The sequence below is a fragment of the Sander lucioperca genome, chromosome 6 (genome assembly GCF_008315115.2).
Source record: "Sander lucioperca isolate FBNREF2018 chromosome 6, SLUC_FBN_1.2, whole genome shotgun sequence".
Classification (NCBI taxonomy): Eukaryota; Metazoa; Chordata; class Actinopteri; order Perciformes; family Percidae; genus Sander; species Sander lucioperca.
In genome coordinates, this window is record NC_050178.1 from 15,399,151 (window position 1) to 15,424,833 (window position 25,683).

General features: G+C 43.2%; 1 protein-coding gene across 3 annotated transcripts in view; it reads right to left on the reverse strand.

The window, feature by feature from the left end:
* plxnb1b (plexin b1b) overlaps positions 1-25,683 on the reverse strand; it is a 195,492-nt gene that overhangs the window by 10,113 nt on the left and 159,696 nt on the right. For all 3 annotated transcript variants that reach the window (XM_031277173.2, XM_031277172.2, XM_036001850.1), the window contains 20 exons: positions 24,454-24,547; positions 24,152-24,318; positions 23,857-24,008; positions 23,548-23,653; positions 23,176-23,312; positions 22,872-23,048; positions 22,537-22,759; positions 22,202-22,444; positions 21,662-21,841; positions 21,400-21,548; positions 19,766-19,866; positions 19,180-19,397; positions 18,911-19,089; positions 18,761-18,827; positions 15,552-15,698; positions 15,250-15,415; positions 14,887-14,990; positions 14,703-14,787; positions 13,320-13,486; positions 10,467-10,627 (listed from right to left, as the gene is read on the reverse strand). In XM_031277173.2, coding sequence (XP_031133033.1) covers positions 10,467-10,627; positions 13,320-13,486; positions 14,703-14,787; positions 14,887-14,990; positions 15,250-15,415; positions 15,552-15,698; positions 18,761-18,827; positions 18,911-19,089; positions 19,180-19,397; positions 19,766-19,866; positions 21,400-21,548; positions 21,662-21,841; positions 22,202-22,444; positions 22,537-22,759; positions 22,872-23,048; positions 23,176-23,312; positions 23,548-23,653; positions 23,857-24,008; positions 24,152-24,318; positions 24,454-24,547 — 3,023 coding nt within the window. The remainder of the gene's footprint in view (positions 1-10,466; positions 10,628-13,319; positions 13,487-14,702; positions 14,788-14,886; positions 14,991-15,249; positions 15,416-15,551; positions 15,699-18,760; positions 18,828-18,910; positions 19,090-19,179; positions 19,398-19,765; positions 19,867-21,399; positions 21,549-21,661; positions 21,842-22,201; positions 22,445-22,536; positions 22,760-22,871; positions 23,049-23,175; positions 23,313-23,547; positions 23,654-23,856; positions 24,009-24,151; positions 24,319-24,453; positions 24,548-25,683) is intronic.

Genomic DNA, 25,683 nt, shown 5'->3' on the forward strand with positions numbered 1-25,683 from the left:
AAATCCACAACAGTACATGCTATCGAAACACCGACTTCACCGTTAGAGACACAAGACCTTTGTGAACGTATTCATGTAAAATTTATGTTGATAAACTTAAAAATGTAGGCATATCAGCGATTTAAAAAAGTGGTTCGCTCTGCGTTTCGCTGGGAAATGTGGAGGACATTTAACATGGCCGTGAATGGAGGGAGATGTGGAACTCTTGTCGTTTGGAAGCTCATCGAGCCAAAAGTATAAGGCATATCGCATAACTGAGCACATTGCCTGAAACTAGACAAAAATACCTACGTTTTGATGTATAAATTGTGTATGACAAGTAGATATTGTGGGCGTGAGAGCAATTTATAGAGGGGACAAAGATATTTTTTCTAAGGTGCTGCACTCTAACGATGACATCATCCACTCTGACAGACGCCACACACACTCACTAGAAACGCAGAAAAATCCTGAAATGATCACTAAACTTAAACAGCTTTTTCACAACAACTGTAAAAGATATCAAACTGAAAAGATAGAGCCTAATACCTGAATATTTTGTGAACATTTTAAAGTTTGTTTGGCGTCTGTAGGAGAAAGTATGAAGGAGCTGAACATTTTGGGAGCAGAAGAAGATTTGAAGGATTTGAAGCATGCTCTCATTGACTTCAATGTTAAAAAAAAGTCATAAAAAGCTTAATATTTTAAAAAGTATAAATAGTAGAAAAAAAGTTGAAGAAGTCCCATCATTAGCTGAAAGAGCTGAACATTTTAAAAGTTGAATGGTTTTAATAGCTGAAAGTATGCAGAAGTTACGGAGAGCCAAAAAACGTACGGAATAAGAATAATAAGATACTAGAAAATGCATTTCCTGCGGAAAATGCGTGGGAATGCTGAATAGCTAAAGCTAAACTGGTTGAATAGCTTAAATCAGTAAGAAGAAGTTAAAGTAGTGAGAATAGTTAAAAAAGTGGAAATCGGTAGAATGAGTATGAATTTCATTAAAAAGTTGAATAACACCACTAATGTATAAAATAATTTATGTGTTATATAATATTTTATCTGAAATTATGAATCAGTATTGAAAACTTACAAATGCTGTGAGAAACATTGATGAAAATGCAGAAATATGTAACAAATTGTTTGATCTAAACTGCTGAAAAACTTGGAAATTGGAAGCTGAACTGCACATGAGTTAAGAGCTGAAATACATTTTAGAAAAACTGGAAGCTAAACTGTAATACTATCAAAAGTGGAAGTTTCAATGAATTGACTAAAAAGACTTATTATCAGCCATATCCATTGCATAGAACAAACAAGCAGAAAGAGGAAAAATGAAAGGAAGCACCTTCCAATTGCTATATATGTCAGTGGTAACACACCCTTGGAGGGATAATGGGTTAAGTGTTTACTTCAGGGACACATTGATTGATGTACCTCAGTGGGATTGGAACCCGGCTCTACCACACCACAGGCATGACAGAGAGAGACAGACAGAGAGAGACAGAGACAGACAGAGAAAGACAGAGAGAGAGAGAGACAGAGACAGACAGAGAGACAGAGACAGACAGAGAGTGACAGAGACAGACAGACAGACAGAGAGAAACAAACAGACAGACAGAGAGACAGAGACAGAGAGAGATAGACAGAGACAGACAGACAGAGAGAGACAGAGAGACAGAGAGACAGAGACAGACAGACAGACAGACAGAGACAGAGAGAGACAGAGACAGATAGACAGACAAACAGACAGACAGAGACAGAGAGAGACAGAGACAGACAGAGACAGACAGAGAGAGACAGAGACAGACAAAGAGAGACAGAGACAGACAGAAGTGGAACACTAAAGATATAGACTAATGTTCATATTACTGCCTGTAGAATTCAATTCAACTGTCTGTGAAACCATCACCTTATCGTGGTGGAGAGGTTTGTGTGTCCCTATGAACCTGAGGGCTGTGTTGTCTGGAGCTTTGTGCTCCTGGTAGGGTCTCCCAAGGCAAAGTGGTCCCAGGTGAGGGGCCAGACAAAGAATGGTTCAAAAACCCTATGAAAAAACGAGGTAGAGATGATGTGACCCTGCCCGGAGGAAGCCCGGGGCCCCCGTCTGGAGCCAGGCCCAGATGGAGGGCCCGTCAGCGAGCGCCTGGTGGCCGGGTTTGCCACGGAGCCCGGCCGGGCACAGCCCGAAAAAGCTACGTGGCACCTCTCTCTCCAACCCATGGGCCCACCACCTGTGGGAGGAACCGCTGGGGTCGGGTGCGCTGCCACATGGGTGGCAGTGAAGGTCAGGGGCCTCGACGGACCAGACCCGGGCAGCAGACGCTGGCTCTGGGGACGTGGAACGTCACCTCTCTGTGGGGGAAGGAACCGGAACTTATGCGGGAGGTGGAGCGCTACCAGTTGGATCTGGTGGGGCTTACCTCTACGCACAGTCTCGGTTCTGGAACCATACTCCTGGATAGGGGTTGGACTCTTTTCTTCTCCGGAGTTGCCCAGGGTGTGAGGCGCCGGGCGGGTGTGGGGATACTCACAAGCCCCCGGCTGAGCGCCGCTACGTTGGAGTTTACCCCGGTGGACGAGAGGGTCGCCTCCCTACGCCTGCGGGTTGTGGGGGGGAAAACTCTGACTGTTGTTTGTGCGTATGCACCAAACAAGAGCTCGGAGTATTCGGCCTTCTTGGAGACCTTGAATGGAGTCCTGTATGGGGCTCCAGTAGGGGACTCCATAGTTCTGCTGGGGGACTTCAACGCGCACGTGGGCAATGATGGAGACACATGGAGAGGCGTGATTGGGAGGAACGGCCTCCCTGATCTAAACCAGAGTGGTTGTTTGTTGTCGGACTTCTGTGCTAGTCATGGATTGTCTATAACGAACACCATGTTCGAACATAGGGATGCTCATAAGTGTACTTGGTACCAGAGCACCCTAGGCCAAAGGTCAATGATCGATTTTATAATCGTTTCATCTGATCTGAGGCCGTATGTTTTGGACACTCGGGTGAAGAGAGGGGCAGAGCTGTTAACTGATCACCATCTGGTGGTGAGTTGGGTCAGAGGGTGGGGGAAGACTCTGGACAGACCTGGTAAACCCAAACGGGTAGTGCGGGTGAACTGGGAACGTCTGGAGGAGGCCCCTGTCCAACAGACTTTCAACTCACACCTCCGGCGGAGCTTTTCGTGCATCCCTGTGGAGGCTGGGGGCATTGAACCTGAGTGGACAATGTTCAATGTTTCCATTGCTGAAGCTGCGGCGGGGAGCTGTGGTCTTAGGGTCTTAGGTGCCTCAAGGGGCGGCAACCCACGAACACCGTGGTGGACACCGGTGGTCAGGGAAGCCGTCCGACTGAAGAAGGAGTCTTTCTGGGATATGTTATCCCAGGGGACTCCGGAGGCAGTTGCAAGGTACCGAAGGGCCCGAAGGGCTGCAGCCTCTGCCGTGAAAGAGGCAAAGCAGCGGGTGTGGGAGAAGTTCGGAGAAGACATGGAGAAGGACTTTCGGTCGGCACCAAGGTGCTTCTGGAAAACCGTTCGCCACCTCAGGAGGGGGAAGCGGGGAACAGCATTCCCACTAACTATGTCTAGAAAATACGCCAACCAGGGTTAGGGTTAGTTGTCCGAGGGGCCGTTGTCCTTCATTTTGGCCGATTTTACGTGTATAATTGGCGGGGCGGGCACTGCCGGCAGTTGGACTCAAATGACCCATCTGATTGGTAGAGTGCTAACCCGGTTAATGGGGAGCAGAATGAGCGTGACTAGAGTCTCTCAAAATCTGACGAAAATCTTTTAAACTGACCTTTGTTGATCTGAAATGAGGACAGATTCAGCAACTGCATGGCCTATTTCTCGCTGTTTTCAGAAACACATTTCAGTGAACTATTTTAGTACAATATGAGATCGTATTCTGAACAAGCCGCCATGACAGTCTGTCTTTGAATTTCTGGAGAAACAAGACCCACGTGACGTGTTCGTCCAATCAGCTGCCGGTTTTCATTTTTGGGCGACAATACAGATTAGCTTAGTTGAGCTGGCTAGCCAAATTTTCTTCTGTCTCCCAAGCAGGTGTAATTTAGAGTCATCATTAAGTAACAAAAAATCAGGTCAGTAGGAATTCAACATCCTATCACATCAGATATTATTGATGTTGTTTTATTCCAGAACTCTTGCACCTGTTCACACTCCCAGACCATGTGCAGGAAAGTTCCAGTTTGTTCAGGTTGACAGAATGTGCAATAGGGAGTGGGAATGACTTTAGAGACGTATCTCTTCTGAGGAGTCCAATATGTCCTATGGCATATGTTGAAGTGGATATACTGGTGATTTGGATTCTTGGAACAATGGAAAATGTTGTCCCAAACTGTCTCCCAATTAATTGTGTTCCCCTCAGGGCTCAGCTCTCTCTCCCATTTTCTTGCTATTGGGAGTTCTCCTATGGATACTTGCATCAGTTTAGCATAGATCTTGGATACTAATCCTCTCACCGGAAAATCAACAAACCATTTAATGACTGGGTGCGCCTCAAGACTGTTTCCCCATGGCACTCCATAGCATTTTAGGGCTGATCTTAAGCGAAGAAGAAGGATGTCCTGGGGACCTCCAAACTAGCTCTCAGGTCTTCAAAACTCAACATACCTTTCTCATTGAATAGCTGGTCTACAGTATAAATACCTCTGTCACTCCACTGCTTACAAGCAAAGGGTTTATTACCAGACATTAAGTGTTTATTGTGCCAAATTGGGGTGTTCAAATGCCACTTATTGGTGTAGGGTAGTTGCTCCTCCACCTGTTTAAAGTTGGTCAATGTGTTGGTAATAATAGGGCCATAGGCTAGCATACACTTTTTTGGACACACACCTGCAAAGGCACACCTTGCAGTCTTAGACTTCCAGTGAGGTTTTGCTCTATTTCTCTCCATGGGACTGTAGATGAGGGGTCCATCCACACTCTAAGGGCCCGTAGCTAAAAGGCTCTGTGATACACTTTAAGGTTGGGGAGGGCCAAGCCTCCCGTGTTTGTGGCAGGGTAGAGTATTTTAGCCTATGTTGTTTATTATTCCAAATATACTGCCGAATTAAGATATCAAGTTTCTTCCAGAAATTTATTGGTGGGGTTAAGGGGATCATTCACACGAAGAACTATGTTTATTTTAACAACAGCAATCCTGGAGCGTAGTGATGCCGGCAGCGCAGACCAATTGGCCAGATCCCTTTGAACACTACTTAATATAGTTTCATAGTTGTCCTGGACAACTCGCGTAGGGATGATGCCTAAATATGTAATTTTGCTTTGGGTTGGTATTGTAACACTAATGGCTGATGCCACATGCCTGTTATTCAATAAAAGAAGATTAGATTTATTCCAGTTAATTTTATAGCCGGAGATTGAGCCAAATTTGTTGAAGATCTTAAGAATTTTTGGAATAGAGTCCTCAAGATCAGAAATAGACAACAAAATATCGTCTGCAAATAATGATATTGAGCTGCTATTGGATTTAATCTGGACATTACAGATTTTATTTTGCCTTATGGCTTGGGCTAACGGTTCAAGAGAGATTGCAAACAGCATGGGGGAGAGCGGGCATCCCTGTCGCGAGCCCCGCTGAGAGTGCAAGGAATTGGTTGAGACTATGGCCGTGGGATTCGCATATAAAGTACACACCATGTCAATGAATTTGGCCCCCAAACCAAGCCTCTCCATTACTTGCCACAAGTAGTTCCACTCTAGGCGGTCAAAAACCTTTTCCGCGTCCACTGATAAAACTGCTGCGTTGGAAGGTTTTTGGCTTCTTCTATTATATGAAATAGTCTGCGTACATTGTCTGCAGCATGACGCTTGGGTATAAAACCTGATTGGTCGGGGTGGACTAGCTTCTTGATAAAGCACTTTAGGCGGAGAGCCAAGACTTTGGAATAAAGCTCAATATCAGTCCCAATGAGGCTGATGGGCCTGAAATTTGAGCAATCTGTAAGATCTTTGCCCTTCTTTGGCATAACGGAAATAAGCGCAGTGTTGGTTTGTTGGTGGAAAGTACCCTTCTCTATGGCTGAAGTTAAAGCTTGTGGTAGGTCCTAATATGTCAAAATACTGTAGAAGAAGTTCTGATGGAATTTCATCCAACCCTGGCGTTTTCCCTTTTTTAACTGTTTTTAGTGCTGATTTAAGTTCCTCTAACGTTATACGTTGACCCAGTTCTTCTACCTCCTCTGGGTCAAGAAGAGGCAGGTTCAGTTCTTTTAGGAACTTATGGCATTGTGTCGGATCTGGGTTGCAGGAGGACTCATACAACTTTGAGTAGAAGGATTGAAAAGTGGCGCTGATATCCTTAGGATTTGTTGAGATACCTCAGTCTTTGCAAATGCTGTTGATAGTAGCTCTGGATTCGCTTTGTTTTAATTTCAGAGCAAGCAATTTGCTTGGTTTACAGCCATTAAAATAGTAATTTTGCCTCACTCTGTGCATTATGAACTCAGCTCTCCTTCTTAGCAGATCATTCAGCTCTGTTCGACTTGTGACTAGAAGAGTATGAGTAGATTTAGAAAAACAAGTCTTAAGAGACTGCTCTAATGATTTACAGTGTTCTTCAAAGTCCGCAATCTTTGCCTCTCTTTTCCTCTTCAAGTTGACCGCGATGTGAAATCTCTAATAAATCCTTTAGTTGCCTGCCATGTATATGCAGGGTCAGAAACTGAGTCGGTATTAATTGATATAAATTCAGCCAGTTTGGTTCTAAATTCTGCATGAAAAGCTGTGTTCTGGAGAAGGGAATTATTAAATTCTAAATAAAGAAACTTGATACCGTAATTCGGCAATATATTTGGAATAATAAACAACCTAGACTAAAATACTCTACCCTGCAACGTACCACAAACACGGGAGGCCTGGCCCTCCCCAACCTTAAAGTGTATCACAGAGCCTTTCAGCTACGGGCCCTCAGAGTGTGGATGGACTCTTCATCTACAGTTCCATGGAGAGAAATAGAGCAAAATATCACTGGAAGTCTAAGACTGCAAGACCTTGCCTTTGCAGGTGTGTGTCCAGAAGAAGTGTATGTTAGCCTATGGCCCTATTATCACCAACACACTGACCAACTTTAAACAGGTAAGAGGAGCAACTACACTATACCAATAAGTGGCATTTGAATACCTCAATATGACAACGCACCTTATTGTCTGGGAACAAACCCTTTGCTTGTAACCAGTGGAGTGACAGAGGTATTTATACTTTAGACCAGCTAGTCAATGAGAAAGGTATGTTGAGTTTTGAGGACCTGAGAGCTAGTTTTAAGGTCCCCAGGACATCTTTCTACCTTTATCTTTGCTTAAGATCAGCCCTAAAATGCTATGGAGTGCCATGGGGAAACAGTCTTGAGGCACACCCAGTCATTAAATGGTTTGCTGATTTTCCTGTGAGAGAATTGGTATCCAGGATTTACGCTAAACTGATGCAAGTATCTATAGGAGAACTCCCAATAGTAAAGAAATGGGAGCGAGAGCTGAGCCCTGAAGGGAACGCAATTAATTGGGAGACAGTTTGGGACAACATTTTCCACTGTTCCAAGAACCCAAATCACCATTTCAACATATGCCATAGGACATATTGGACTCCTCAGAAGAGATACGTCTCTAAAGTCATTCCCACTCCCTATTGCACATTCTGTCAACCTGAACAAACTGGAACTTTCCTGCATATGGTCTGAGAGTGTGAACAGGTGCATGAGTTCTGGAATAAAACAACATCAATAATATCTGATGTGATAGGATGTCGAATTCCTACTGACCCGATTGTTTTGTTACTTAATGACGACTCTAAATTACACATGCTTGGGAGACAGAGGAAAATTTGGCTAGCCGGCTCAACTGCAACTAAGAAAATGATAGCTCAACGCTGGCTCCCCCCCCATTCACTTTAAACAGTGGTTGGCGTATTTTCTGGACATAGTTATGCTTGAGCTCTCTACAGCAAGGATTAACAAAGCCAAATCATCGATTATCAACCTATGGAAAAACGCAGCAGCACAAATATCAGACCTAATGACCTCAGCGCCTCAAGAACTAGGGGAGAGTGATTAGGCAAGGTGTGATTTCTGTTTGTTTGTTTGGTTTTCCTCTAGACCGCAGAGGGTGGGGGTGGGAGAGGGTTTGTGTTCCTGTCAATTTGTGTTTCTTTGTTCTGTATGTTTAAAGTTAAAAAAGCAATAAAAAATTGATCTTAAAAAAAAAAAAAAGAATCAAAGCGTGTGAGGTGGCGTGTGGAAAAAAAGGTGTATTCCTTGCTGTAGGGTTGTGCATCCTCCATATATCTGTAAAGGCCGATACAGACCAACCAGACGGCCGACCATTGGCAGAAAAGGCAGTTGGACTGATCAGTTGGTAAAAGAATTGCCTCAGAACACACCAAAGCGACGAGACGTAATACGTCTCCATAACAGCAGGCGGCGCTAATCTGTATTGTCGCCCAAAAAATGAAAACCGGCAGCTGATTGGATGAATGCGTCACATGGGTCTGGCTGCTGCTTCCGGATTTTGGATTTTTCAACCGGCCATTAATGGCGACTCATTCACAATACGATCTCATATTGTAGTAAAATAGTTCACCGAAACATGTTTCTGAAAACATTTTAAGCGAGAAATAGGCCATGCAGTTGCTGAATCTGTCTTCATTTCAGATCGACAAAGGTCAGTTTAAAAGATTTTCGTCAGATTTTGAGAGGCTTAGTCACAGTCATGCTGCTTGCCATTTCCGGGTGAGTCCCGACTACCCTGTCGCCGACTGAGCATGTCAGGTCGGCCAAAATGAAGGCCGACAGCTCCTCCAACGGACGACGGCACGGAACACACCGAACAGACTCGAGTCACTGACCTTGCCAGACTGTCCAACGGCCGATTATCGGCCTGGTGTGTAGCTGCCTTTAGATGGTGGGATTCCACAACTGCTCTAAACATGTCTGATATATGTTTCTGGGCTATTATGTGATTGATCCCTGATCTATCCTGATTTAAATCTTAGTAGATTTAAATCAGGATAGATCAGGGATCTATCTATATGCATTCATATCTTCCCCTATAATTAGTGAATATTCATTGAGAGAGAGCAATTCATTGGTTAGGCGCGGGAAAAAACTTTCATCATATATAGACGGTGCATATACCGAAACAAAGGCTATTTTTCTACTCCTTATCGTGGTACATATATAAGATATCCTGTGTGATAAGTCTTTACTGCTTTTGTCTACGGTGAGTGCGCATTTGCAACACAATGGATCCCTTGGTTTTGGTGTCGTCACTAGATGAGGCAACAACCTTGAAGTATTTATTTTGTAGACGATTTACATCTCTTTTATGTAAATGTGACTCTTGTATAAGCGCCACATCTATGTTCTTTCTTCTTAAATAGTCCAGGAATTTGATCGATAGTTTGATCGGCCCGTTTAGCCCTGAAAGGATTGAAAGCTCAGCCATCTTCAAAATTTACACATGTACATTTAGATATAAGCAAAGTGTGGTAAAAACATAAAAAATAAAATAAATCCCCTAACCCTCTGAGACCGCAGACCCCCTCCCCTGTCTGTAAGATACACACCAGCCTAGTGAGAGTAATAGACATAGATTATAAACTGAATAGTCCGCATTCATCATGTTTTCCAGCCTAATTAAATGTCCCTTTAAATCTTGGTCCCAAAACGTACATACAGTGCTCTCGAGTCAAACTTGTACAGTACTCCAGGTAGCATTAGTCCGGGTAAACGGCAACGAGACCTGCTTTTTTGCTCCTGCTGGCATTCCACTGAGTCACTGTTTCGACAAATAAAAATGATTGACGTCGAAGAAGAAGGAATAGACCTGGTTTTTCGATGAAAATACGGAGGTGAGTGCAGAGTTTTAGCCCTGGGCAGCCATTGCGGTCGTTGTTCACGTGATCTCGGCGATATATGCTAAATTTAACGTCTCTTTCACATTAGCAAGTGACTGACCTATCTGGATGTGTTTTGAGATGCCTGATGAAGTTCGAAGTTGTTGATCCGGCATAATTTATTTTGGTGCCACACACCTGCATGTAGCTGTTCGCTTACTGCCACTGTTTATGAAGTTATTGAAAGCAAAACTAATGACAAAAGGCACAACTCTGGGAGGACTTGGTGTCACCATCGTCAATGCATTTTTTTATATGTGAGTGCGCGCACATAGGCATAGCACATGCATTACGTTGCACATTATGGGGGCAAAGGGCAGGGGACATGCAGCTCGTCATACGTTTTCCCAACGTATATGCACCAATAAAAGAAAATAGAAATACATGAATGAATTTAGATTTAAAAAGCAATAATTGCATGAAAACAGGTTTTTGATGGGTCTCGAAGCTCGAGTCCAGTCTGAAGTCTGAAGTCTTTTGGGTCGAGTTGCAAGTCAAGTCTGAAGTCAGCTGTTTGTGCGAATTAAGTCCCCCTCTCTGTGTCATCCTCATGTCTGTTTGTGTGAGTCTATACTGTACCTGTTGGTCTTCCAAATGTGTATAGTCTCTGGGTCGGAGATGCCGTGTTGTCCCGCCTGGTCGTCCAGCAGATCAAAGAAGTATTTGACAGCCAGCGGTACAGGACGACTGGTGCTGAGGATCACTGTGAACAGATCGTCTACAAACTTCTGCAATGTACCCTGAAGTAAACGGAGAAAGAATTGAAAATGATTCAGTACGGAGGATTGTTTGTTGCTGTGCAACAACGTACACATTACAGAGAGGAGGAGTGTGTCATTGTGTTTACTCTGTTTATCAGTATATATGCAGTTGGATACATGGATTCCCATTGTGTACCAAAATCATACAGCTAAATAAAAACTTTATGAAATATTGTAAAACAATTTTGACCATTAAAAGTCATGCAATGGTTGTATAAATAATTAGGTAGCAATGTTTATAAAAGAAACTAGGCTACAGTAGCCTGGCATCGCTAGACTCATTCACAAATGCGCATTATTCTGGAACCTCTCAGTTCATTTTCGATTTCCAAGGGCTGTGATGCAGACCAAAATCCCTCTCTGCACGCAACTGGATAGACCTACAGCTAATCAGATCAACGAAACAACATAGCGCTGAGCTATTTGGTCCATTTTAAAGCAGACAAAAAAGTGATGGCAGGTTCACATTTTTTTTTTTTATTACAGCCAAACAGGACACTGTAAATGTGTTTCTGAAATATTTAAGGCGAGAAATAGGAATTTAGCTCGTTTGATCGGCCCGTTTAGCCCCCTAATGACTGAAAGGATTGAAAGCTTAGCCATCTTCAAAATTTACATGCATACATGTCTTGAGTACCCTACCGGAATTCGCTGACAAATCTGTAGCAAAGGGTGAACTGTTAGCTCTGAGATAGGTGTGGCGAAAACATAAAAAATTAAATAAATCCCCTAACCCTCTGCGACTGCAGACCCCCTCCCCTATCTGTAAGATGCGTGACCACATCAAATGCAGTTCGCGCAAAACTCCAGCTCAAAACTGCACCTCCTGTCTTAAGTCACAGGTTAATTGAAACAGGTCTTGTGAATTTCTATGTTAAACATGAACAATGTTATAAACACCTTAGAACTAGGTCTCAACCAGCTATTAAGTTCTGAAATAGGCTATGTGAAAATCAATTTCTGGAATAAGCTATGTGAAAAACACACCAATCTAGTTGGAGCAACAAGCAGACTATGAGCTGAACAGTCCGCATCCTTCGTGTCCCTTTAAAGCTTGGCTCTGAAACTTACATACCGTGTCCTCAGGATTTATCATGTTCTTTTCAGCACGGTTAAATGTCCACAAAACATAAACTGTAGACTGAGTAGCCAGCATTAATAATTTCTTACAGTCTGGTTAAATGTTCCTTCAAAGGTTGGTTCCAAAACCTACACACAGCGTCCTCCAGTCTCGGTTCAGTAGCCCAGATACCGTTAGTCCACAGGTGCTGAGTCCTCCGGTCTCAGCCCCGGCACCGAACGCGAAGTCCCACCGCCGCCCTCCGGTTCCTCAGTCGGCAACAGTCCGCGGTGCGGGGGCAGCCGGTGCGTGTGTCGCGCCGTCGTCCACATCCAATTCCAGACAGAAAACGCCCGGCTCCGCGGCTGCAGCGAAGGCGAACTCTCTCCCTCCGTGGATCGCTCCCAGGGCGGCCAGGCGGACAAACGAGTCCGAGTTGCGTTCAGTGTGTAGCTCGTGTTGTGTTCCTTTAAGCACCCGAAGCCGCTGGATCGTGAATGTGACGCAGTCAGATTGATCCGGCTCACATACCATAATTTCCTGCATCTCATGTTCTGCCCCGATGTGTTGCTGCGAGGCATTAATTTCCACTAACACTCCCTTCACTGTGTTGTAGATCATTGATTCAAGCATACTTAGTTGCTTTTCCATAACCTGAGTGATTAAGTCCTCCATGTCAGGGATCGTGTTAACATCAGTTGCTACATTAGCTACCGCTCCATTAGCCGCTGCCATGCTAGCAGATTTCTCTGAACGAGTAGATAGTTTAGGCGACAACAAGACCTGCTTTTTCGTGCCTGAGTCACCGTGATAACAGACAAAACGATTTGGCATCGAATAAAAAGTAATAGACCTAGTTATTTAATGAAATGCGGAGGTTAGTGCAGGAGCTCTAGTCTCTTGCGAACATAGCGGGTGCTGGTCACGTGATCCCACAGTAACAGAATCTTGATTCATATTTGATCAGCACCGCCTAGTTTGACAGTTTGATCTGAGTTTCCTAAGCCTTGTGCGTTGTGCTGGACTGAGAATTCCAGCTACGTCCAGTAAATATGTTGATGCTCCTCTGTCAGTCATTGTCTTAAATCCGCCCTGTGTGATTGGCCTGCCCAGGTTCTGGTCAGCTGGAAATTTGAATGAACGGGTAGGGGACCAGATGTATCTGCCTTAGCAAATAAAACATGAGCTGGCAGATTCAGCTGGTTTCAAGGCTAAGGCTTATCCTGCTTATTACACGGCTAACGTAACTTACTAAAGAAATCAATAATTTGACACAAAATATACATTTATTTGACATTATCCGTATTTCAGCAAAGGTCTACTGAACAGAATTAACATACCATAAAAAAGCGTGATAGACCAATCAGAATCGAGTATTCAACAAAGTTGTGTAACAAATCACAATTATCAGCATTATATATATATATTATATGACTTGTGTGTGTTGGACCATTTTAGCAACATGTCGTGTGTGTGTGTGTGTGTGTGTGTGTGTGTGTCTGTGTGTCTCTGTGGCTGTGTGTGTGTGTGTGTGTGTCTGTGTGTCTCTGTGGCTGTGTGTGTGTGTGTGTGTGTGTGTGTGTGTGTGTGTGTGTGTGTGTGTGTGTGTACCTTCATGGACAGCAGACGGGTCAAGTAGATCTCAGGGATGGCCTTGGCCCTCTCTTTCTCCCTCAGGCTGCCTCTGCGGTGTTTGGGCAGCTCAGGCTCCTCACTGGCTTTCACCAGATGCCACAGCCTCACTCCACCTTCATCTGCATCCTCCAGCATTGGAGTCTCTGTACAGGTCAATGTTTCAAAAAGCTTTATTTGGTATAATTTACTGACCAGTGGAGCCCTGCTTCACCATCAGATATACAGAAAGCTCACATTGTCACATTTTATTATCAAAAACAATTATTGGAATTTATAGAGATTCACTTTGAATAAAAAAAAATCTGGTATCAATAAAAAATTGGATTATAGAGTAGGTCAAAACCTAGTATATGGAAGGACTGTGTATGGTCAATATGCTTAGTAGTTGTTACAGGAATAGTCACTAGTGGTGTCTATAATGCTGATATTAAATGTTCATCTGTAGTGGTGTTGACCGTATTTTCATCGTCATCGCGATATGAACATGAACACAACGCAAAAGACTGCCTGAAATGCAATGAATAAGGACAATCATTTAATTTAGGGTTGGGTATCGAAACCCGGGATTAAACGGGCCCCGGGGCTAAAACTGTAGTATTTATCCTCACTCTCTTCCCTGCTCTGTGTCGGGGCTGAGCTCCCACACACACACACACACACACACACACACACACACACACACACGCACACGCACACACACACACACACACACACAAACACACAATTCCTTGTTTTGGCTTGTAAAAAACCTCAGAAAGGCAGCATATATGTTCAGAATGTCATTGGCTATACGAACTATACGAAAATCAGTCATCAGCACAACCGGCTGCAATTGGCTGAGTCTGTAAACAAAAGAAGAAAGGCCACAGGCACTCGTTGGCTATTATAAGCTGAGGACGAGACAAGGAATCTTCTATTGGTTCAAGGCAAAATTTTAAATTTAAAAAATGCTGTCTGTGAATATCTTTAATTGTCATAATGTGTTTAGACTAAACCAATAACTGGATGTAATCAACTGGAACTTTATCAATGTAACAAGATAGTGTTTGAGTTGTATAAATAGCATGATGCGCACAAAAAAGGAAGATGGCCCGTGGGCGGGCTGTCGCAACGCTAATCAGTAACAATGAGCCATAGTATACTCCCAGTGCAAGACACATGCAATCATCTATGCTGCCTGGATTTACTTTGCAAATGATGAGTGTGGTATGGTTACGGCAAAAATGTCACACACACAGAAAGGTGCTTATTAAGATTCAATCAGGAGTTTAATAGAAGCATAAAGGATTTTTAGGTGACAGTTCGATCATCATGAGGAGATTCATTTTTCCAATAATACTGTTCATCATGTTAACTCACTCTCTCCTGCAATGTAGTCGTGGTTGTCATTGTGAATGTGTTTGGTGTTGCGAGGGACCAGCGCTACTGTTGCACCGTCTGGGACCTGATGAACACAAAATATAGTTTGCATTATTAGACCACAAACCTATCTACTAACTACTGTTAGTGAGTAAAAGTGTGTTAGAGAAGCGTGAACTCTGACCTTGTAGTGCTGCAGTGTGTTAAGGCGTTTCCAGTTGCCCTGAACCACAGACGTCAAGTCCTCATCTGACAGAATGAGATGACCGGCAACACCAGACCGCCACTCTGAACAACAGACAACAGCCAGACAGTCAGCACAGTGTGTGTGTGTGTGTGTGTGTGTGTGTGTGTGTGTGTGTGTGTGCAGACATTTATTTTTGCCTTGGACACAGCTCAACAAATACAACAGAGAACACTTGAAGTCAAGTGAACCATTTCACAATTTCTCTCACTTTACTGTCGCAGATATACTAAGTATGAATAACAAAAATGCTAAAATTGATTTAAGCAATTTAAGGTGTGTGATGTGTATATGAATTCTCACCAAGGTCCAATGAGTCTGCGTGGGGTCGGTGGGAGAAGGAGGTGCCCTTGTACACCTGATCCAGCAGCTTTTCTTTCACCTGTGTGATGGTGTCACAGTCCAACACTTTGGAGGGCAGTGGCTGGCTCTCGTTCACTCCTCCACCCTGCACCAACACATTCAGAGTCTGCAAAAGAAGATAGAAAGTAAGAGGGGTGAGAGCGTGAAAGAGGAAACAACAACTTCCTGAAGGTCATAGTGGATGTCTGGGATTATTCAATAAGATGCAAATGATCATTTGGTATGATGTCAGTTCTCCACACCAGGGTCTTGTACTCCACGTCCTCTCGCAGCAGGCGGTTGTCATTAAGGGTGTACTTGGCCTTGCCGGTCACAGCGTCCACCGGTCCTTTATCTACCTGGTGCTTTATGGCCCTGAACAGCATGTAGAGAGACTCCCCCGCTGAGTCCTAAAACACACAAGCACAGGCACAAGCACACACACACACACACACACACACACACACACACACACACACACACACACACACACACACACACACAAACAACAAACAACAAGGACATTCTTTTATCTATTTTAATCAGTGACTTGCAACTTCAAAAAGAAGCCAGAAAGATTACACTGTACAAAATCATAGTCTATCAGGAAAAGCTGGACTATTTACTGAAGACTGGAGGACACTGGCTTTCTTTATAGCGTCATTCCCTCTGCATGGGTACATTTCTGATGAAACTTTCCCATGGCACTTCACAGTTGTCAGTACTTTGACGTTTGGACTGCACATTCATCTGCTTTATAAAAGCTTCCGTCTGTAATGACTTTTCAGATATTATGTATAGAGCAGGGGTCATCAACTACATTTTTCCAAGGGCCATGATTTTTCTAAGCAGACACTCTGGGGGCCACACTTTCAATTAAAGAAAATAAAATGTATTTATACCTATTAAGCCTATGATTGTTTGATATTTTCACTTTCTTATTAAATTAATGCTATTTTTATTTACTTGTATTAGTGTGAACATAGTAGACTCCTAAAAATCACTGAAAATCCAGTATGATAACTAGATACTTAACTTACTTAACTAGAAAATGATCTCAGACTAGGAAGCAGTTCCCTGAGGAGTGATGGTTAAAGTCTGTGATAAGGAAAAGTCATTGTAGTATGCAGTGTTCTGATTGGTGAAAAATGCTTGCAGGAAGAAAGGCCTGTTGTCAGGTAAAAATGTCACTCTCAAAGAGCCTGAAGCATAAAGTTGACGTGGAAAACCACATACACATGATCCGCCTCTCTGCTCTGCACCCTACCTCGTGGTTTTGCCGCTGAGGGGCTGTTGATAATCCTCTCTTTATCGTTCTAAGTTTGGTACATGTGCTGCATGTTGTAACACACATAGGCTACCTCTGGGCTCTGCTGTGTGCAGCCACGCAGATATCGCTGTTCAGAATCCTGTCCATCTTCCAAAATGCCATGCTTGTATCCAAATGAATTGTGCTTGAAGCTGCATGGCATTTTTTCTGGTTTATCATGGGTGTTGTCCAGTGGAACTTAGATCCTCACGCAATACCGAAACTAATCGGCATGTGAGCTGCAAATACAGGGGGTTGGGTTTGCGCTCTCCCTGTGGAATGTTGTTCACTTGCTGTGAATGCTAGAAATGCAAAATACCAGAACACATATTTTCCTCTTCACACTTTCTGAATTAATTATTATTCTGCGGGCCGGACTGGAAGCATTGGCTGGCCGGATTTGGCCTGCGGGCCACCAGTTGACGATCGCTGGTATAATGGCCTTATGACTTTCTCATAACTACCATATCAGAATCATAATCAGAAAAGCTTTATTGCCAAGTACGTTTTTTACACATACAAGGAATTTGTTTTGGTGTTGTAAGTGCATGTCACACATTCCCTAAAATAAGAGGTTAAACAGAACAAAGCAATATAAGTATAAATATAAAATAAAAAGTGCATTACAGCAGATAGAGTACAGTGGCATGTAGAGCCAGAGGTGGAGTGTGGAGAGAGTCAGGGTGGGTATATAATAATATAATTTACCTGGTTCACCTTTTTTTTGTTTTAACTATTACAAACAGCCATGTGATCTGATGGAGTACCACTCACTTTCATCACATCACACCTGTGAATCCTCTTGTTTTATAAAAACTGGGCTTATAGGGAAAAGTAACTGTATGGAAAGTAGATTTAATGACATATGGACAAACTTGATCAGAATAGTGTAATGCACTAAAAATTGTTTGGGGTGGGGGGTGGGATTTTAGGCACCCCCCTTCCTTATTTGACAGGAAGGACTGAGCCTTTGTATATGGGGTGCACGCTCAACCAGGTGAGCTACCAGGAGTGTAATGTGTCTTTCAGGTCATACAGTTACATGTTATAGGTCAAATTATTCACAGATATTGTAACTCTGAGATGTTGCAGAGTCTAATATGCTAACATACTAAAATGTTATAACATGCAGTCAAGTGACTGATGTATTATCAGATATTGTTGTCTACCAAGCATTATGTTGTAGAGACTGACTGCTCTATTCTATCTATTTAACAGTGTGTCCTCTTTTCATCATCTTTCAGTTCTAATAATGTTGACTGAATCTGTAAATGACCTTGCAGGATCAGTTCGACATTTTGGGAAACACTTACTCTTGGCCAAAGTTTGACGACAAGATCATTACCACTTTCATATTTGTACATTAAATGTGAAACTACAGCCAGTTATCTTAGCTTAGCACAAAGACTGTTAATAGGTGGAAACAGCTAGCCTGACTCCAACCATCACCTCTAAAGCTCACTGATTAACATGTCATATCTGGTCTGTTTAATTTGTACAAAATGCATAGTGTAAAAACATGTTTTAATGTGCTGGACTTTTTCTTAGCTGGGAAGAGTGATGTTTTGGATTCTCAGCTGGTTTTACAAGACTTCAGGAAGTTACTGCTCGACTAAGCTAACCAGCTACTGGCTCTAGCTTCAAATTTACTGGTATGGATTTTCTCTCTGCAAAAAAGTGAATAAATGTATTTCCCAAAATGTAGAACTATTTTGATGGGCTAAATGAATTGGATGTCAGCGAAGGCTATGTCTCTTTCTTTTCATTTTCTTCTTTATATTTAATTTATTTAGTAAGGAGGATATATATTATTACATTATATTTTTATTATTACATCAGATCTTTGATTCGACCACTTGTGTCTGTCTGTATGAATGGTGTGAAATCTAATCTAATAAAAAGATGGTCATAAAAAAGAAGCTACAATGGAACGTGTTCTTCTTAAGGCCATCTTAACAAAACATGTCATGTTCGACCTTCCCCTTACACATTTTATCACCAGGTCCCAGGGCTCACAAACACAGATGAAATCCTTAAAAATGTTACTTAATAAAAAAGATAAAAAAATATCACATTTGGTTGTCTTTTACATTTGGGACTGAAATTATATTTGATTGTATAGTAGTGCAGAACTATAAAATCACGTCTTATGTGTTGACTGACCCTGAGGAAAGCATAGAGGCAGATGGACATCCAGTTGGTCAGCAGCTTCTCCACCACTGTCTCTGTTCTGCAGAGAGAAAACACTGAGTTTGAATCACTGCCAAGCATCTTTAAAACACCTTTAAACTATAACCATGTTCTTCTTCTTACCGTCGCAGCATCAGTTTGGGGTTCTTGGCCACATACTGCTCCACCAGGTCGTTGAGGAGAGTTTTGAGGATGTCGGTGAAATACTCCAGTTTGCCGTGCAGAGACACCGTCAACAGGGAGGCCACATAGGCCCGGTCTCTGGGAGAGAAAGTCCGCTGGCTCTCCAGAGTGTGAATGAACTGAGAGGAAGAGAAAAGGCAAATTATCTCTCTGCTCAAAATTTAGGTATCATCTTAAAGCCTTGCTCTGCTCATGACACTGATGACTACCTTGGTGAGGAAGAGTTTACTGTTGAGTAGGTTGGACAGCTGCACCAGGCCCTGTTCCACCGTCTGCCTCCGACACTCCTGAACGTCCAGGTCTCTCCTCAGTGGAGACTCCCGGTGGCCGGGGAAGAAAATGCGCTCAGCGTACCTCCGGTAGTCAAGGAAAGGGATGCCAGAGCCCACCAGGTCGCTGGACATGTCCATCATCTCCGTCATCAGGTCTGAGTCAGCGTGGAGGAGGGACGAAAGATCAGCAGGTGTCGCTACAAGCTCTTTTGTCTATAGCTTCTACTGTATATCATATTCAAAGTGTGTGCTGTGAACTTTGTTATGAGGTAGGCACTGGTAAATATTGACACTGGACAGTGTTGGCAGGCTAAAATTAAACTCCTCTGCAGCAGCCATGTGGGATGGTGCAGCCATCCAGGAGGTGTGATGTAATGGGATAATCTCATTAGGCCAGTGTGAAAACAAAGTGGATCTGTTGGCCTCAAACTAAAATGAACTTTTTGTTCTTCCGTCTCTGGCTCTCAAACCTCATTTCTCTCTTTCCTGCTCTCCCCTTTGTCATGTAACTTCACTCCTTTACCTGTGAACTCTTTCTTGCAGCGGTCTCTCACGCTGGTTTCCAGGTTCTCAAGTTGGATCTGGACCTTCTTGTAGTCCCTCACAGCTTGCTTACTCTTTCTCCTGACATGCAGCAACAAAAACAGGACCAGAGGGTGAGGCAGGGATAGAAAAGGGAGGACAAATAATACTAGTTTCACACTGGATTAGTTGAAATCCAGTGAGATGAAAAGGTTGACTCAAGTAATTTGACCAAAAAAGCCCCCACCAGAAAGTATCAGAGTTTTTCATGGGGTCATGCTGGTTCAGGATGGAAACATTGCCCGATTTGGTTACACCAAAACGTGAATATCCAGATCTTACAGTTATCACTGTAGCACTTTTATATAAACTAGTTAAAGTGCCATCATGGCTAAACAATGTTCTTCCCTCCAAGTAGCCTATTGCATAGAGTATTCTTTATAATGTCCAATAGAGCAGTATATTTGAATGGCAGGACAACTCTTATTTAATTCCTATTTGCTCCTATGCTGTATGTAAAGTGTTCAGTTGGATTTTCATAATTTCATCCAGGCAGCTGGCATGAATGAAAAGTGAAAATATAGAGAGAGTTCTTCTGGTCTGATGATTGGACGTTGTTGTACAACACACTGTGAGAAAAAATCTTTTGATCTGACATGAAAGATATCTCAACAAATTAAAATGTGTTCATTCACAGTGTTTCATAATGTATTAAAACTAGTGTAGTCCCTGTTTAAAATTTAAGATGTATTTACTAGGACAATTAATTAATTAATAATTATTCAATCAACATTTCTGTAAATGTGCCAGTATTAGCAAGTCAGCTAATTTTCACCTAGTAGTTTCACCTACCTAGTTACCTAGCAAACGTGTCTGTTAGGAATAGGCTGATTGCTTGGCCTGTGGTATTGCTGCTTGCAGCTTTCTTGAAAACCGCTCATCTTGTGAACATCACACTGCGCTTCTTTGGGTCCTCCTGAGCATAGTTTTACTTCAGACAAAAACTTTTTGAGTAGGCCTACGTTTTCTATCACTGCCAATACCAACGTTCCCGGTTAGAGAAAGGGTGAAAAGTAAAGGAAGACGCTGTTTGCCTGGGACCCAAGTCGAGCAGATATTTTTTGTTGTTTTATTGTCAGTCAGAGTGAGTGCCCCTCCTGTTCACGCTGCTCTCCGGAGTAAAATCATTTCACTACGTCAAGTTGTGCCGTCCGGTGAAAATCTCAGCAACCGTGTACAGGCTGCTCTTATTATATATTCATGGTACAGGCAGCTGAAGCGGACCCAGGGTGAGTCTCAATGTGAGACGGAGGCAGCCACTCGGAGGAAGAGCTTTGACCGGTCAGGCTTCGAGATAACGTTATCAGACATGAGATCAACATGTTAAACTGCCATAAAATTAATATAATGAGCTGCATGTGTGAAAGGGGCTTACAATTATAAAGTCGTAACTTATAAAGTATTGATTGTATTGTTTATTACCAAGCCCTAAATAGTTCTCAATATCATCAAAACAAAAACCCCACAGGGTACCTTTAACTGACTTATAATTTGACCAGATTATGTCTCATTTTTCTTTCTCTATACTCAACTACACAGTAAACAATTACAGAAACACACGGTCCACCCACTGACCTGTAAATGAGCACAATGATGAGGACGATGAGGGCTACTATGGATGCCCCAACCCCAACTCCAATCTGAGCCTCCAGGGGGAAGGTAGACAGGCTGAGGTTGTCATACTGAACCTTTCCAAGGGAGAAGTTCAGGTTGCCCATTCGGACCTGAAACAAACACAAACAGCAGTGTCCTTGTAAGGTGCTCACACAATCCCACCCTCCCGGATGAGTCACATTAATGGGTTTTCTGTGGTTTTGAAGTGAAAGCACGGACTCACTGTGAATTCAGGCAGATTGTCAGAGCCCTCACGTTTCTTGCCATTGGGTCCTGGTGCAGGCTGCTGAGGTGGTGGCTCACAGTACAGATGGTTTCTGGTCAGGGTCTTAACAGCACACACACCTTCCCCAACCAACACTACCACCTCATCCTTAGTGATGGCCAGGTCCAGATCTTCCCCCTGAGAACACATGGAGAAAAAAAGTGAAAAACATTAACCTTACTGTGACAACTGCAACACCTATTTTTTTTTTTATAATAGTTGTATTTACTATAATAACTGTTGCTTGATTTTGATTGATTCATGTGACTGTTCTGTCCTAGCACAATGAAAAAAAGCCACTGTTAACACCCAAATCTGTAGTGAGTAGGCCATGGTAAATCAGCATGTGAGTCTGGTTGTGGGTTTCAATGTGACAGGACCCTTATACTTAAATAAATACATATAACAATGAAGGATTGTAACATTAGCCAATACCACCATTGCTTTACTTAGTAAAACAACTACTTCCTCTCTAACAATCACTGCCTCTCCTCTGACCTCTAGCTGGATGAAGCTGCCAGGGTTGTAGCGGTAGGCCTTCAGAGGGTCCTGCTGGTTAAGGGGCCGCAGGACTGGGTTGCGTGCATAGCTGAAAGTCTGGGGGTTCAGACTGCTGAAGTCAAAGCGCAGGTTGTCTAGCAGAAACTCTGTTGTGACCTTTGACCCCCAGATGGAGGAGTCCACCATAGGAGAGCGGCATAGGATCAGTGAAGAGGAGTTCACCTCACAGCGCTCCATGAACTGATGAGACAGGGAGGGTGCAGAAAAGATCTTCAGTTAAAGGAAGAATCTTTGGAAATAAAACACACACACACACACATGCACGCACACACCTGTTTGACAGAGCAGAGTGGGTCTCCAGGACAGATAGGCTCAGGAACCATCCTCGCTGCCCTCCCAAAAGTCTTCTCCCTGTCCTCTTGCTCTCCACTCCTCTTCCTGCGCTTTCTCCTTTTATTTGGGCTGATTGACGCAAAGGGAAAGACAGCCACCACCATCCGGGGCTCCTGCACCACGTCCAGGTTTTGGCCCGACACATAGATCAGTCGACCACCACTAAACAGACAGAAAACTCTTAAAATTCACAGCACTTTTGGCACCTAACAACTTTCTAAGTAGGGAACAAGAGGTGATGATTGAGAGATGAAGGTCATATTCCCAGACTCACTCCAGGAAGCTCTTTGCTGGTGTGGCGTGGGTGATGTTGGGGTTGTGGGTGTAGCAGTAGGCTGAAGTGTGGAGGTGACGCTGGCTGCTACCGTAATGCAGGGTGACCCGCAGATCTCCTGTCTTATTACTGCTGCCTGTCACACACTGAACACTGGTACTCTGCACCTCTGACACACTGAGGAGAGGGGCGAGGAGGCACACAGGAGAGACAGATTAACAAATTATGTGATACTTCATTAACCCCAGAGAGAGAGAGAGAGAGAGAGAGAGAGAGAGAGAGAGAGAGAGAGAGATAATCTTACATGTGACAAGTCACCCCTCCCACAGTGATGGTGAGGTCAGAGGGACGTCCTGTCAGCAGGTTTCGGCCAATGATCGTCAAGGATGTTCCTCCGGCTTTGGGTCCCCTTTCAGGAGACACCCCCATCACAAACGGGTCCTGAAAATGAGGAGAGGAAGGAAGAAGAAGGCAGTTAGAACTGCCTCAACCTTAATAAATCAATTAAAATAAAGTTTCATTTAAAAATGAAAAGAATCGTCAGAATTCTGATTTATTATACTGTATGTCTTTGATATGTTGATGTTTTTTGTTGTATGCTTTGCCTATTTACTTCTGCAACAACACAACAACTTTTAACAACAAATATACTTTAATTAAATCTAATCTAATGTACCTGGTAGCTGAATGTCTGGCTGGACACACCAAACTCTCCTCCGCTCACTTTTACAGAGATATGGCCCACCTTCTCTCCTCCACTGGCTTTGGTCCTGCACACAATTCTGAAGGACAGACTTGTTCTTAATAAAGTAGAGTCAGACCTGCACCATGGCCATGTTTAATTAAGTGAATGTGAATGCCCCATATGCTTTTGAGTGAGTTTTGTAGTCAATTCACAAAGGATTCCATCAAATACCCTTAAAAACAGGCAACACAACACTTCAGAAATCCTCTCCTATCACCCCCAGCAGCAGTTCGTCTTTACCTGGAGGAGACCTCATAGAGGCTGGGAATGACCGTGCAGGGAATACCGGCTACTGACACAGAGTAGAGGATGTCTTCAGCCTTCTGGCCCAGGTTGGAGCCTGAGATGGTCACCATGGTGCCACCTTCCAACAACCCAGAGAGGGGCTCGATCTGATGAAAGTCAGGAACATTTTTTATTTATTAATGATCTTAAATAAGAAGATACATTTTGACTATAAGCACCTACATTGTTGTATTTTGTGTTTCACACATACCCAAAATAAAGCGTGAAGAGGTAAAAGGTCAGTACTCACAGAGTGGATGACGGGGGCAGGGCACATCTGCTGTACAGGTTCACTACAGGAGTCTGAATACAAGCAGCTGGCCCGAGCACCGCCACACCACACACAACCATACTTGTGGTCAGCTGTGTGGCAGCGGCTGCAGTCAGAGCGGCCCACAGAGCAGTTGTACAGAGTCACTGAGGTCATAACAGGCAGACAGACAGACAAGAGCACCAGTCAATGTTAAAGTGTGTTAACATTCAGTGTCTTTGGAGAAAAGACGCTGAGGATAATAGCTGTATATTGAGTGCAAAAAAGCAGAATGTCCTCACCATATAGATCAGGAGAGCTGTCCACATGGAAGGTGTCCCTCCTCTTCACGTAAACCATAGCATTGTATTCCTCCACTGGAGCAGAATATGTGTACTGGACAAATAATGGTTTCATTAAAAAGACAATTACTGTTTGTTACACTGTCACTATCAGACATCAAAGTAGACACAGTTTAATCCTGCCTCAAAAAACATTACTTTATCATCATTCATGACATAAGTCCCATAGAGCTCAACAGTGTTGTTCCGCAAGTAAAAATCCATAAGGATTTTGATTTTATCAGCCATAATGTCTAAATCATCTGATGTAGACTGACCACAAGCTACGAGATTGTGAAACTAACGTTTCTGCTCCTGTAGAAGCTAGAAGTTCATAGAAATCAACCTTGTTTTAAGAAAAACATGTTTTATTCGCGATCTTATGGAGAAATACTACACTACCCACAATTCTAAGCGTAACAGCGTCGTCTCTGATTGGTGGAACTCACTGTTATCATTGAAATATTAACCGCACTCTCGAACGGCTAGAGTGACCTTCTACCATTGAAGACTATGATAGTTTCTGTACACATTCCTGTACCGTTTTTGCAGTTTTCAAAATATTATTTTGCACCGAATCAAATGTTTTATTGTCACAATTAATCTCTGAGCTGGTTAGCTTAGTTCCAGGCTTAAAGTGGCCATATTATGCTCATTTTCAGGTTCATAATTGTATTTTGAGGTTGTACCAGAATAGGTTTACATGGTTTAATTTTCAAAAAACACCATATTTTTGTTCTACTGCACATTGCTGCAGCTCCTCCTTTCAAATGCTGTCAGGTTTCTGTTTGAGCTACAGAGTGAGACCTCAACTTCTGTAACATCTCTGTTGTCAGTCGCACATGCGCAGTAGCTTTAGGTAAGGATTACATGAGCTAGCTCCAACTTTGGCCTGTACAAGGCAGGATTTCTTCTAAACTAGGGCGCACTTCCAACTTTGCGTGGAATACCTGCAGAACAGGGACATGTAAGTAGTTCTATACAATTTATTTTGTAGATTAGGGTGAATTTGTGTGTGTTGTAGCAGTGTTTTGCCATTGAGCACGAGCTAGCATGCTAACGGTTAGCCCCCTAGGCCCCTCGTCTCGGCTAGTGACGTAGAAAGCCGTGCAGATTTTGAACAGCTCACCCGGAGACTGAAGGGAGGACACATTCAGAAACCGTATCTCACTCAAAACAGCGTGGATGTTT